The sequence below is a fragment of the Scatophagus argus genome, chromosome 4, assembly GCF_020382885.2.
Source record: "Scatophagus argus isolate fScaArg1 chromosome 4, fScaArg1.pri, whole genome shotgun sequence".
Lineage (NCBI taxonomy): Eukaryota > Metazoa > Chordata > Actinopteri > Scatophagidae > Scatophagus > Scatophagus argus.
This window is the reverse complement of record NC_058496.1, coordinates 17,620,839-17,635,073: the sequence shown is the minus strand read 5'-3', so window position 1 is coordinate 17,635,073 and position 14,235 is coordinate 17,620,839. Positions and strand designations below refer to the sequence as shown.

Genomic DNA, 14,235 nt, shown 5'->3' with positions numbered 1-14,235 from the left:
TCTTCCAAAGAACTGAAGTGACTCTTACAAAATGATTTGTGGGATGATGTTTTATCTCCTGCCCGTGGTTGAGGTTTGGTTAAGTCAAGGCAACTAAAACTAACTTGCCTAAGGTAAGGGGAAGACTGTGGGCATGATTACTGACACTAACTGTAGGGAATGCGTGTCAAAGAGAGATAGTTTGTACACCCAACCATCTGCTGTTTCAAGACTGTTCCCAAAAGAAAAGAAGAGCATTGGTAATTTATTTGAATGCTTAAAACGGCTCATGTTTATGTTTTTCTGACAATCAACCTCTTGTGGTTGCATATACAAAGTCTCCCCTTCTTCATAACCAAAGGTGGATGTAGCGTGACACTGGACAAATGTCAAGCCTTTTTCTTGAATTTCTTTTTCCCTAAAAGATTGAATATTTAAATCTTATATCAATACTTCACATCTTATATGTTATGTGAAGTGTTTAACGTGTGAAATGGAATCATTGTAGTTTTTGGTAGAAATCATGTAAGACTCAGCGACTGACAGAATTCTTAGTTCTATGCATATTTGTTTAGGGTAAATATTCTTATCTCCCAAAGTGAATGTGATAATGATCTACTGATGCCAAGTGGCTAATCATAGCACCTTTAACGATATCCTTTAGCCCCTCATGCTGCCATCTCATTGACTATGTATTTAGTATTTTCACTGTCTTTCATCAGACTTAGCATCGGTGGCTTTAGTTAACAATAGAGGACCAGTAGGTCTCCGTTCTCTACACAGCAACTGAGTCATGGAAGCAGGCCTGAAATACCAGACATGCTGTTGTGTCACCGACTGGTGTGGGTGTTGCTGTCGCCAGCCACCAAGTTGTATGTCACCACATGTCTTGCCATTGGTCCAGGGGCTGCTGTGTGGTGGGGGTGAGCTGCAAAGGAGGGTGACAGAAAATAGAAAATGGAAAATTCCAGTGTGAAGTGCAGTCGTTGTTGATCAGGTGTGAACTGTAGAGCAGAGATCAGAGCAGGAAGGGGCGGATGGAGCAGACAGCTGCTACAGCCCCAGATCAAGCCCTTCCACTACAGCACACCAGCTGGGACGGGGGCCCAGCGCCACTGCCGGAGGCCCCAGCTCTCACCAGACTGGCCACAGCAGCCATAGGGGCGGGGGTGGAGGGTAAGGGGGCTGTTCAAGGGTAGATGAATGTAAGGCTGGGAACTTCAGCAATTCACCTACCCTTTTTTTCGGGGGGATTTTTGGAACACTGACCCAATTTGTTTATAATGAGCACCATAAATAAATCTTTTCTCTCTCTCTCTCTTTTTTTTTTTTACAATGTACACATACAGTACATGGCCTTCTAAAAATCATCATTCCATCTGATCTTATTGCAATTAGAGGTGAAAGAATGTCTCCATTAGTCAGTGGACAGAAAATGAGCAAGCAACTATTTAGGTAAAAACAAATTAAGGCTTCTAAATGGTGACAATTTGCTGCTTTTCTTCATATTGTGTGAAAGTATAAACTGAATGTCTGTGGATTGAACAAGACATTTGTCACATGTTATTTACAATACAATGAATCAAGAAAATTTTATGTACATTAGAAGATAAAGAATAACACATAACAGTAGCTTTAAATTTCGCTAAAAACAATGAAATGAACAGCAAAAATTGTTGGACTCCACATGAATAAATACAAATACATGCTTCTGTGTACTCAAACACAAAGTTACGCACCTGTGAGGAGAGGTACATTCATAAAGTCAATAATGAACATCACACAAAATATGGGATATCTTTGCTTTAAAATCACGGGGGACAGGTAATACTAATGTAAAAGAAGCTTTGAAGAATCGTTTGTATACAGAAGGTATAACGTGGTATGTTAAATGAAATTAAAAGCACGTATTTGTTTTGTGCAAGATGTCAAACGTTGTTTGATATAACCTTTCAGAAACAGCCAGAAAAGATGAGTGACAGTGTGTAAATTTGCACCCAGTGGTGAATGTTCTTCACCCCATGCCAGGTTGGAATAATTCAGCAAACTCAGAGGCTGTTATGGAAAAAAACAACAGGAATACATTTTCTGTTTGATCAGATGCACACTTTATGACTACCATTCTAGGTGTGTGCTTTACTTGTGTCTCTGTTTCTCACTCTGGTACTGCATATCTGTATATCAGAGAAGCTTACCACGTTTGCATATTTGTAATCTTTAACTAACATGTAATGTAATATAAAAAAAAGGAGTATACATTTGTATAAAAATTTAAAATGCATGTTTGAATGTCTCACGTTCTAATTATCATTAATGTTGATGTAGCTGACTACTCTTATGGGGTAAAGAAAACACTGCTCCGTCCTTCAGATGTATACATGCTTTCTTGTGTTATTTTGAAAGGATTTCTCTGAAGAATTTCTTTGGGGTCTTAGACGTGTTTTGACTGCAAGGCCCAGTGACATCAGCAACATATGTCTGTAGTCCTGCCGTCAACTGATGACAGAATAAATCTTGAAAATGGCTATCAATGAGTCCTTGAAATCCCAAACCAGTCAAATATAATGGTCTGATGTGTCCTCTGGGAGCAGGAGGTCACATGTTTTTCCATCCATAACTAATTTCTAATAAATGGCCAGTTTCCCAATGCTGGTGTTCAGAGGTCAAATTGTTTGGATGCTTTTTTTCCCTTGCCATGGATGAAGAGTACCTTTTAACTTTTATAAAGATAGCTGTAGATTGGAACTAATATGACATAATCAACGTAGTGAAAACTTTTTAAATGTTTGACATTTACGCTGTTACTGTGATGTCTTACTGTTTAAAAGTTGTGCAGCAAATTAGCCCTACTAACTCAGAACATTTTATCAATTTAAGACCAAGTTACAATTTCATTGGTTAAAATTGCAAGAACACTGTTTTACAACAACAACAAAAACAAACAAACAAAAAAGAGTGTGTGACAAAGTTCTCTTCCTCAAATCAGTTCACACTCAGCTTGCCAAAGTCATTGTAAATGTATGAGACCTTGGTCCAGAAAGTGTTGAGCCCAGCTTAGCAACAACTAGATGGGAATAGAATAGAGTTCATTTTTAACTCTATCCTGAGTTATTTTAATACTGGATCTGAGTTGTGTTAGTTGACCTTAGGAAGTATTAAATTAACTCTGTGAAGATTGTGGGACAATGGTATGTGGTCTGTAAAGACTGGGGCAAAATAAACAGCAGCATATGTCAGAACTGGCTCTCTCAGACTTGATTTAACACTATAAAGTTTTGGTATATACATATGAAAATCTTCGTATATATAAATATTTGCAGTTTCTAGGTGAAGTTTGTGCGCAGTTGTTAAGAGCTACATGTGTATGAGAGCCAATAAAAAGATAAGAAGATGTTGAAAAGGCAGCAAAACATCCTTTCAGTCATCATTCACTCTTCTGACAGTTTCTTTCTTATTTGTGACACATATGAAGCTTAACTGGCCCAGTTAAGCTGGGCCAGTTTGTCCTGCATCACAATGCCTGTAGGAAATGAAATCTAAGTTAGATGTGTGTTCATTGCTTTGCCTAATAGATGAGCTTGACCTCTGCCTGCATAGCAATTATTCTTCAGAATGGATGTTTCAAATGCAACTTCATTTCCCTGACACAAGTGAGTAAATTTATTTACTCAAAACACACTGCTTCCATTTGCGTATATCGCTTAATTCCAGACTATTTACAACCCATTACATCCATGGTAGCCAAGCCAAGCTAGATGTCTGACTGACTGATATTGTAAACATGGAGAAACTATTCATAAAGTCAGTCTGACATTTGATTACGTTGTCACTTGATCAATACATGATCGTGACTAGAAAGAAAAACTACTGTACTTTCCAAAATGTCAGTGTATTTCTTTATCAGCAGGACCCTTCAAAGGGAAATTGTGTTATTTGTCACATTTGTTAAGTTAAATGTGTGTCAAGTATCCATAAGTATACAGTATATTATGATAAGAATAGTTTGTTGCTGTCTTTAAACAACTGCGAGAGAAACCTTGTACACATGCCAGTACAATCAGTTAAAGGCTAACAGTGAATTTCTTGGTTAAGACTTCAAAGCAGGAGCATGTGTGTCACTACCATTTACAACAGTGTCTGTCTTCAGAAAGTGATCTGGCTTTGGTGTGACCTTGCATCTAACCCTGTTAGATATGCGCCTTGAGCATGTTCATTGCTCAGTGACATTTTGCTCCTTAAAAATAACACAGATGCTGGGTCCTGTCTGACTCTGTAGCCTAAGCGTAGCTGGATGTTCAGCTATTTTCATTACCACCCCTCATAACACACACATGCACACACCCTACCCTCCCTCTCTCTCAGTGTCTGTGACTCTGAGAGGGACAGTTGTGTCAGTCACTTTATTAGTTTTGAAGTCTGACATGTTCCCAGCTTCTTGGCCTGTAGATGAAGCAGTCAGAGCCTGTCTGCAACTGGCGAGTGTTAATCACGGATCAGCAGCTCGGGTATCACCTGTCGGACATCCCAGCGCTCCGGGACGCAGGGGATTTGCACAGTCTGGTCACCCTGACAATGTTGTCTGTCACCCATTAGCTCTTAGATATCCTCTTCAGTTATTCACACACACACACCTGAAATGTTGCATTCTTATAGATAATTACACATTTTCACACTATGACAGATTAAGATTTTGTATGATTTTTAGATTTTCTGGGTCTTTCATCGCATAATACAAATTTATTCATGATTATCCCATTCGGATTGCTGGTGTGTGTGTGTGTGTGTGTGTGTGCGTGCGCGCTCGTGTTCAAAGGCTTTGCAGGGCAGTACTCATTATGGATAAAGGGGGTGGGGAAACTAGTTCAAATTTATTGCCTGCGTCAGCTGTGTCAAATTTGGCAAGCTCAAATGGTCAGCTTACAAATGGCAGGGCGATACCTAAGGGTCAGCAGCTTTTGTAAAATAAGCACAGCGTTGTACATTTTCACCTCTCAGTGTATAACTCGAGTGTTCATCTATAAGTGCCCAAAGTACAATCACAGATGACACTTTCAGTGAAACATTCCCAGGCTGCGGAATCAGTCAACTGAGAGTAGTGAAGGCTGACCTGACTGTGAGTTCAAGAAGATCCCCGCTGCTGCTGATGAGGAGCAGGCTGCTTGTCCAAGTGAATCCTCCCCTTTTTTTCCTCTTCTTTACTTTTCTCTTCTTTTGATCATTCATAAAGGGGACCACCCACTTTCTCAACCCTTCCATCTATTTTTGCAGGGTTAAAAAGAGTGGCCAGTTGCTCTTTATGGTGGAGATTTTTACGATGTGGTCAGAGCTGTTTGGAGACCACCAGTTCCCCTTTCACTTGTCACTGGAGCTACAGTAGCCCCAAGGAAGGCCCAAGCTCGATGGGGAATGGGTTTCACTGTTTTCAAGGGTTGGAAAATTTGGCAACTGCTCAAAAATCTATTAAGCATTTTTTTTTCTCCTTGTAGTAATAAGACTACAAATGTATTTGTATCACTCATGTAATTCATAGATATATTTTTGCACATTGCATACTGTACTATTTGTCGTTATTTGGGATAGCATCCAATATGTTCGCCAATATGGAGAAAAATATATTTCGCATTTCGAAATTTTACTATTTATTTTAAGAAATGCCGTGTACTATTACCATTAAACAACAAAAAAGAAAAAAAAACACTTTAAAGTGATGAATTAAGAAAAGTGAGCAATTAAAACTCCAGAACTGCAGCCAGATTAACACTCAAGGAGGCCAATTGGCACTAAATATAAAGTACAACTGATGCCAAGACTATTGACCAAATTCGGCCCTCGTATTTTGTTTTTTTGTCTGGTTCATAATAACATGCAAATACATGTAACTTTAGGCCTACGGTAATAGCATAAGTTTGCCATTGTGAAACTTTAATATTTCTTTTGACTGAATAATTGCAATTGTGACCAAAGAGGTGTTTACAGTTCGAAGCAAACACATGATATTTATGCGATTGTAATCAAAGTATTCTTTTCTTTATGATCTTTCTATGTGTTTGGTGTGTCTGATGTCCTTGATTACATGAAGGACAGATGGGTTATATATACTAAACAACTAAATGATCTCTTATCTTTTGCAATTATTTGATTCTGCATTATTTTCTGTTCTCTGGGCCTTAGATTATAACCAGTTCAGTCCCTTTAACCAGTTTAAATATCTATAAAGTATCACTAAACATTGGTGGACCGTTAATGTTATCACTGCATCTAGCAGGATTTTACATGGCAATGGTACTGAAATACGTATTGTTGTTTTTAATAATAAATGTGTTAACTTGATTTCAACTGCACTCTGTGCTGATTTCATTTGATCATTTCCTACTTGACCTCTGACATTACATGGATGGACAGAACCACTTGAAGGGGTGGAGTGAGGTGATAACGGTCAGTACCACTTTATGCACCTGTCTTACAACATAGGCAACCTAATAACTTTTTGTATTGTAACCTCCAGTCAGCTTGGCAGGTCAGTTTTTTTCACATGTTGCTGGTAGTTGCATTTACCAGAAATGCAAGATTGGCAGTTTGAATCCGGCTTAGACTGATGCAAATATCATTTTGTAGGCATTTGTGTATTGGGCACATCAAAATGTTGACCCTTTGGCCTTGAGTCAGTTTACATATTATATTGCTCAGCAATATTTAGAGCAATTCACAGCTTGTAGCTCTGGCCTTATGGTCTGGACTAGTGTTCGGGATCAGCTTCTGTGGATCATGAATGTTGTTTTCAAGGTTTCTTGTCATGGATAAAAACTGGTCACAGAAACAAATGTGACTTGATATTGGCAGTAGAGGAAGTATCACAAAAGAAATCTCTGTAAATATGTATACCAAATATGATTCCATTCTAACCAAACTGGAATGTGGACAAAATCTGGATTGGGAAATGCACATGCATGGACCGTCAGAATGACAAAGATTTATGTCATTTATAGTATGGACGAAGCGGTATACTGGTCCGCATGACAAGAACAAGCCTGCAGCTGTCTGCAGACATGCAGCGCACAAAGTCAAAGCCTTTATGAAGTAAACCTCATGTTAGAGAAAGCACGGGTATAATTAATACCATTAATCATGACAGCCCTCCATTTAGGTGAACCTCTTCCATGGCCATACTGTGCACTGTGAGCTGGCTCTCTCAATACACGTCGCTCACATCACTTTAATGTCTGTTTAGCATTCTGACTAAAACAATACTGATTGTTGCGATACGAGAGGAGAACTGACTGATGGATGGATGGGCTGACGGCGTCTTACTGTAAGAAGTGACATCAACAAGTGGAATCAGTTGCTGCTGGCTCCTGTCAGCCAGTCAAATGCAGACCAACATGTCAGAGATGCCTAGCTGCTGCATTTTATCACTTTATTGCCGTAGACAGGGGTGATGGTGGTGGTGGTGGGGGTCAAGAGAACGTGAGAAGGGTAAGATGTGAAGGCACTTGAAGCTTCACGTTACGCTGTTGTTCACAAACAACACTAGCTATGCCTCACCTGGACTCAGCAGCTTCCAAAATGTGGACAGATTTTTATCAACAACTTCTCTCCTCTTTCTTCCCCTCACTTGTCAACTCTTCTTCTTTTTCTCTGTCTTTGAGTCTCTTTTCTCCGCCTCCTTGCTTCTTTTCTTTGCTCTTGTCGTCACTCATTTCTTCTCTGTAAATGAATTGTCTCCAAAGGAAGAGGAAAGACAGTGACCTGCTCATCTTAGGATGTTGATTGCTTATTATGTAAAGATGAAACAGGCCTTTTGTCTATATAATTTGTTTTGGCCTCCTTTTACATGAGCTGGAAGTGTGACCAGTTAACATAAGATAAAAGGAGAGTGTGGTGAGGGGGTGAGGGGGGCAATGGTCTCTTTAACACCTAATTGCCACACCCATAAGGTGCCATTAGGCTACCACTTTTGAATACAGTGCTACAGTAATGATATACATTAAAGGCAGACACAATGATTGTCTTGAAAGAAATTTGAACTAAACTCTCAAAGAAATTTCATTCTCTTGGACTGTGGATGTGGAACTATTATTAATATATTGCTGATATTTTTCTTCAGTAAAACTGGAACAATGTGATTTCGGTTTTTCTTTTCTTCGCTGCATTCTCTATAGCTATTAAAATCATCATTAGAGGTCCTGTCGCTGTGCCCACCCACAACAGAAGGATTTCAGGGAGGGACTTTGCCTTTCAACATTTAACCAGTGAGCAGCCTGACCCCGGCGAGACAGAGGGCTTTTCAAAACCTGGAATTAACCCGAACAGAAATGCACCCAGATCACTCACATTTCAATCAGTGGCGTAGAGAAAATCAAAAGATTTTTTTTTTTTTTAATAATGGATGTGTCTGGTTTTGATACGCTGCACGGATCTTTTGAAGAGGTCTTCACCACTCAGTCAGCCGGATCAGGGTTTTGATAAATGTGAGAGGAAATAAGTCGGAGGTGGTTATATCAGAGACTTGGTTGATGTGGATGGACAGGCCAGGGGGGCATATGCGACACTGTGGGAGCTCCGCTGGAATTATTTACCGCATCCTTGTGGGATTTATCTGCCTCAAGATTCCGCTTCTTGATCGGATGAAATAAAAAGAAGAATGCATGGAATAAACCAGCGCTGTATTTATATGTAAGACCACAGGTTCGTTGTGTGATTGTATGACACATGTCACAAAATGACCTCTTAATAACTCGTCATTTATTGTTACTTCTGCAGATCATTTCATTTTTTCGTGCTGTGGTGCCATGCTCAGGTAAGCGCCCCCCCCTCCCCAAAAAAACACAAACTTGCTCCACATTTTCCAGTATAAGACATTACATGTGAAGTAGGGAAACAAGCTTTGTAATATCTGAATATAACTAGTTTCATTAACTTTATGTGCTTAGTAGTAATAGGGGCAAATTCCATTTTACAACCTGTTTTGCTGGTTATAAAATTGACTTTACCCTACATTTCCAAATTAGAAAGAAAAAAATTATGTATTTTATTTTTCCCTTTGCATAAAAAAGGGGGAGAATCACCCGTCTCCTAATTTTAACCAGTATGTGAGGACGCAGGGCGCAGTGACGGACCAGCTCAGCCGCAGGCAGGTCAGGGTCTACCAGCTCTACAGCCGCACCAGCGGGAAACACGTCCAGATTCAGGGCAAAAGGGTCACTGCCACAGCCGAGGATGGAAATATGTACGGTAAGAACTGACCCCAAGCCTGCTGTATATCTCCTGAGACTTTTGGCTACATGTTGTACATGTAGTGGAGCTCTTTATTTCACTACAACAGATCTCCATTTGCAACCAAAGTTGTTATAAGACAGCAAGTAATCCAGTCAGATATATTTTGAAAGTTGGGACTAAAGCAGATGGCCTTTCAAGGTTGTTTAAAAACTTCCTTCCCTCCTATATATATATATATATATATATATTTAAAGGGAACTATACAGTATTGTCAAGTAGCCTTACATCAGTATATAACAGATATAAATATATATATATATGTATATACAACATTTTAAAATTTTGGAGATATTTATTATTTCTGGCTACCATCTTTGTTCACGTTGAATAAACAGGAACAAGTCAGAAATCAGGCTGAAAAGTCTTTTTATCATGCAGTGGACAGAAGATTTTTTCATCTCAATATTACCAATAGGCATCTTTGAGACCCCTTGGTAATTCACCTTTGGGAAATGTGGTTTTATAGTTTGAGCTGATGTTTGCATTAGTTTTTAAAAAGGGTGGATACTGGTTAGTCAGGACTTCCAGAATGACAGAGTTCACTGTTATTCAGGCTTAAACAATCAGCACATAAAATCAGTATTTGGCTGTATATGTTCATTGGGCTTTTTGCTCAAATACTAGCTCTTGGTAAACAAAGACTGGCCTGCATTGAATGGCCAAAAATGTGTGATGTGTTTTTCAGAGGGATTAAGTGAGAAGCTTTAAAGAAATACAGTTTATCGGTTCCTACCAGTTCAGCCACAAAGCCTCGGCTGGGGACTGATGTCCTCAGGCACAACCAGCAGTTTCACCTCCAGCCTCCTTGTCCCTCCCTCTGTGAGGTGTTTTCAGGCCTATATGTTAATTCAGCCTACCTCCTGTAGCCATGAAGCCATCGTCTGGCAAATTAGCGGCTGATTAGGACAAGTCCTTTGTCTCTATAACTCCAATACACAAGGCTGTTGTAATGCTCACTGCCCGTAATTGACTGCAGGACAAATTCAATTCAGGATGTATATTCTGCTCCCAATAAAGGCATTTAATGCTCAGTGATAACATTAGTTTAATCTTTTAGTGGTCGAGGTATAGTTTCCAGAGGACCAGAGAGTGTCTAAAGCCTCAAGGCCCACTGCTTCAATAGTTAGCACAGACAGTCTGTAGTTTCAGCTCAACAGTCCACTGAAAAAATAACAGACCAATACACTAGAACTACTATGAAACAATAGCAAATTCTTGGAGTAACCGGTAACACAATGACTCAATGGAAACAAAACAGGCTTAACATCATTACAGACTTCATTTTATGTTTCATCAAAAGCTTTAGTAAACAAATAGCAGACTTTAAATGCTGCTTATGTCTGACATGACGTGCAGTAAGGCAGAAATGGTATTTTTTTATATTGGACATTTGATGTCAATGGAAAGAAGGGGTTTAAGCAAAGACTACATTAAATTTTCTACTCATAAAGGGAATTGCATGTTTAGCATTTTTATGGGATATCACTCGTAACTGTTGAACCCCCCCACCCCAATCAGCTTCTTGATTTTCTCCTCTCTTTTTCTGGCAGCTCGTCTTTTTGTTGAGACGGATACCTTTGGCAGTCGAGTGAGGATAAGGGGCGCTGAGAGTGGGCGCTACCTCTGCATGAACCGGAAGGGGAAACTTGTTGGAAAGGTGCAGTATACTGAATTTCCTGAATTTCTTTGATATGTTCGATTTCTTTAATTGACAGCAAGGAGACCATTGTCTGCACATATTGAAACTTAAGATGTATTTTAATTAAAAACTGAAACACACTAATAAAATATTCTCTGGGGGTGTGCAAATCAGTACTACCAGTGTGTTCTTCACCAATCAGACTAAATTTAACACTAAGGTTTGAACAATATTAGCTCTGTGAATGGACAAAAAGCTCTCATCATTGGAAAAACCCATGTAGAAATTTAAACACCTCTGGAACAAAAACATCTACATCCATTGTTGGGTTTGGTCTTCCTCCTTAGAAGGCTCATAATCTGTGCTACTAGGATACACTCCATAGGTCCTAAAGCTTCAGTCCATTATCACTGTAGTCTCATAACTTGTCAGTCACCCCAGGACATGATGTGCTGGAAAAAAGAAATCCTGAGTGATAGTCGCTCAGTCTTATTGGCTATGGCTGACAGCAATGAAGGGAAAGAACCCTCCCTTTTACACTGCCAGTGTGTTTGGTCATATGTCAGCTCTCCACTTCCTTCATGGAAATGGAAAAGATGGATTCACATGACAAGTCATAAAGCTATTTGTCACCACGGATCACAACTGTAGCTGCTGTAATGCTGATTTATAGAAAGAGTACAGTCAGAAAAATACAGGTCTCAAACCTGAGAGACAGAACACAAGTCTACTCCTTATTAGAAGGACATTTTAAGAACAACGTTATTAAAAGACTATAATATTTTTTAACATCTCCATGTTAAATGCGATTGGGCTCGTTTCATGGCTTATCTGAATGTAACTGAGGAAACTGACATTTTTATTTTGGGGAAATATGCTCATTTGCTTTCTTGTTGAGCATTAGCTAAATATAAAATAAAATTTGTCATATAAATTGGAAGCTACCACCACCAGTTGGTTCACTTAGTTTAGCATGTTTGGAAACATGGGGAAATGGCTATTCTACCTTGTCCAAATTGCAATTAAATTTACTCATTTAATTTTACTGATTGAATTAGTAAAGAAATCCTATACAATTTCACAAGACAAACAATTTCTATTGAAGAAATGAGAAATAATATGTGAGCTAGTGAGATTTAGAGGTGTTCATAGGCAGATTTTGTCACAACCCCCCCCCCCCCACAAAATGTATGACATGCCTTCGTTGAGCTCATATATCTTCCATATCTTACCTGTTTGTTGCAGAAGCTTGTTTAATATGTCATGCAGTCCAGATTTAACATAAAAATACATTTGTGTCTCTCCACACAGCCCAATGGCCGGAGCAGGGATTGTATCTTCACAGAGAAAGTACTGGAGAACAATTACACAGCCTTTCAGAATGCCAAGTATGAGGGCTGGTATGTGGCTTTCACCAGAAAAGGGAGGCCCATCAAAGCCTCCAGGACAAGGGAGAACCAGAGAGAGGTCCATTTCATCAAGAGGCTACATACAGGCCCGCCTCCCTTCCCCAACACGGACCAAAGCAAACACTTTGAGTTCATCCGATTTCCGTCCACACGTCGAGCGAAGCGGAACAGGAAATCACGTACCTCTTCCTAACACGCAGCAAAAGAAACGGACTGATGACAGTTGTGATATAGGAAGAAACAGATTTTATTTTTGTATATTTTGGTAGGTAAAGATGCTTAAAATGTCATAAATCTAAAGTAATATTGCTGTAAAATGAGCATGTGTAAATACTGAAAGCGAGTAAAGAAGACGGATTATATTTAATTATCTTGTGTGTATGTGTTGATTGATGGGGACCTGCAAGGGATGAAGACACATGATGAGTAGGGCGATAACAGAAATCAACTCTCTCAAACCTTGAAAACACATCTGCTTCTGTGACAAGGGTCAAACATTTCCAAGGTCAAAAGGCTGCTCGAATTTTAACTTGCTGCATGAGCAGTGAGACAAAATACACTAATAACACAATTAAAAAAGTAATTTCTAAGTTCACTTTGAACATAAATGAAACGTGCTTAAATATTAAAAAGTGCAAAAAAAAGTAAATTATATGATATGATATTATATGAGATATGTATATACTGTATATTAAGGGGGGCAATTATCCAACATGATATTCAGCATTTTTCAGATGATCAGAATCAGTGTTTGTATATTATATGAGGTACTTTCCATCGCTGAATAGCAGTTGGAAATAAATGTCAAATATACAACTTAAATTTACAACAGATGGGCTGTGCAACGAGTACAGCTTTGTTCCATTTTTAAGTGTTTATGTTAATCTGTGTGTCCCTTGCACACCATGCACTGGTTACAATGATCACCCTCACGTGCTCTAATATTTTTATGATTAACTGAAAATGCCTGATGAACATGAAAGTGTTCACCTTCTGGTATTTTAGGAATGAAACAGGACAGCCTGGCTAAAGAGAAATATCACCTTAAAGATTCAGTTGTGTGAAAAACAGTTTAGAGTTTCAAAAAGATCACTTGTGAGCTTGATAGAATTGGATTTTAGGAGTCTAGTGGATCTCATGGTGGCGCCACAGGAAAAGTCAGGGGATCATCAAAGTCATTCTATGGGCATCTGGACCAAAGCTCAAGGATATAACGAGTTAATGAATTGCAATGAAGCAGCTAATGGAGGCACAGTCAACACCAACAGCTGTAATGATGCTGAATGTGCTGCATGCCAACAGATTCTCATGACCGTGCAAGAGAAACTTTCAAACAGAAAAACAGATGATGGCAATTTGCTTAGGACCAGCTTGAAGGTGAAATATAGGACTGACGGAGGTAAAGCATGAAGGCAGCATTAGTCCAAGTTGTACATCGACAACCTGCACAGCGACTGTGAAGTTCATTCAAACACCAACGCTCGTATCACATATCTCATTAGATTGTATTAAAAACATGTGTTGCCAAGACTGGCACACTGTTATGACAGATCAAAATGCAATTTGGAGCTCAGCCAAATAATGTAGCTCGTTTAATGAAGTTGGCAAAGATGGAAAGCATGAGCCTTAGACTCAATTAACATTATTGGAGGAAGTATGACTGTGTTTATGTGAATGTAATGGGATCTATTTTTGACATAATGATGGGAAAACATTTGATAACAGGCTGTTGGGAGCATGTCAACACTTTGTGTTTCATATAGCATACAAAGTATGAAATGGCACAGTGAAAAATACTTAAATAAATCTGTCACTGGGTTTGCCAGTGACTGCGTTGCCTCCCATTAGATTGGAGCTGAGTCTGCAACTGGAATATAGATTTCCCTATTATTTTTGTATACTTATAAAATAGTCAAGGCATTTATTATTTAG

The 14,235-nt window shown here is 39.0% G+C and overlaps 1 protein-coding gene across 2 annotated transcripts; it reads left to right on the top strand.

Annotated features, from left to right (window-relative positions):
- The first annotated feature begins 8,016 nt into the window (after positions 1-8,016).
- Positions 8,017-12,665, top strand: fgf17 (fibroblast growth factor 17). Of its 2 annotated transcripts, none has more exons than XM_046386362.1 (5): positions 8,017-8,652; positions 8,740-8,776; positions 9,066-9,210; positions 10,806-10,912; positions 12,206-12,665. In XM_046386362.1, the coding sequence occupies exons 1-5, from the start codon at positions 8,621-8,623 to the stop codon at positions 12,494-12,496; spliced, it is 612 nt and encodes a 203-aa protein (XP_046242318.1). In that variant the 5' UTR covers positions 8,017-8,620; the 3' UTR covers positions 12,497-12,665. The 2 variants fall into 2 exon arrangements, with proteins under 2 accessions (XP_046242318.1, XP_046242317.1); XM_046386361.1 differs by having other exon boundaries at positions 8,018-8,652; positions 9,033-9,210.
- Positions 12,666-14,235: the final 1,570 nt, after the last annotated feature.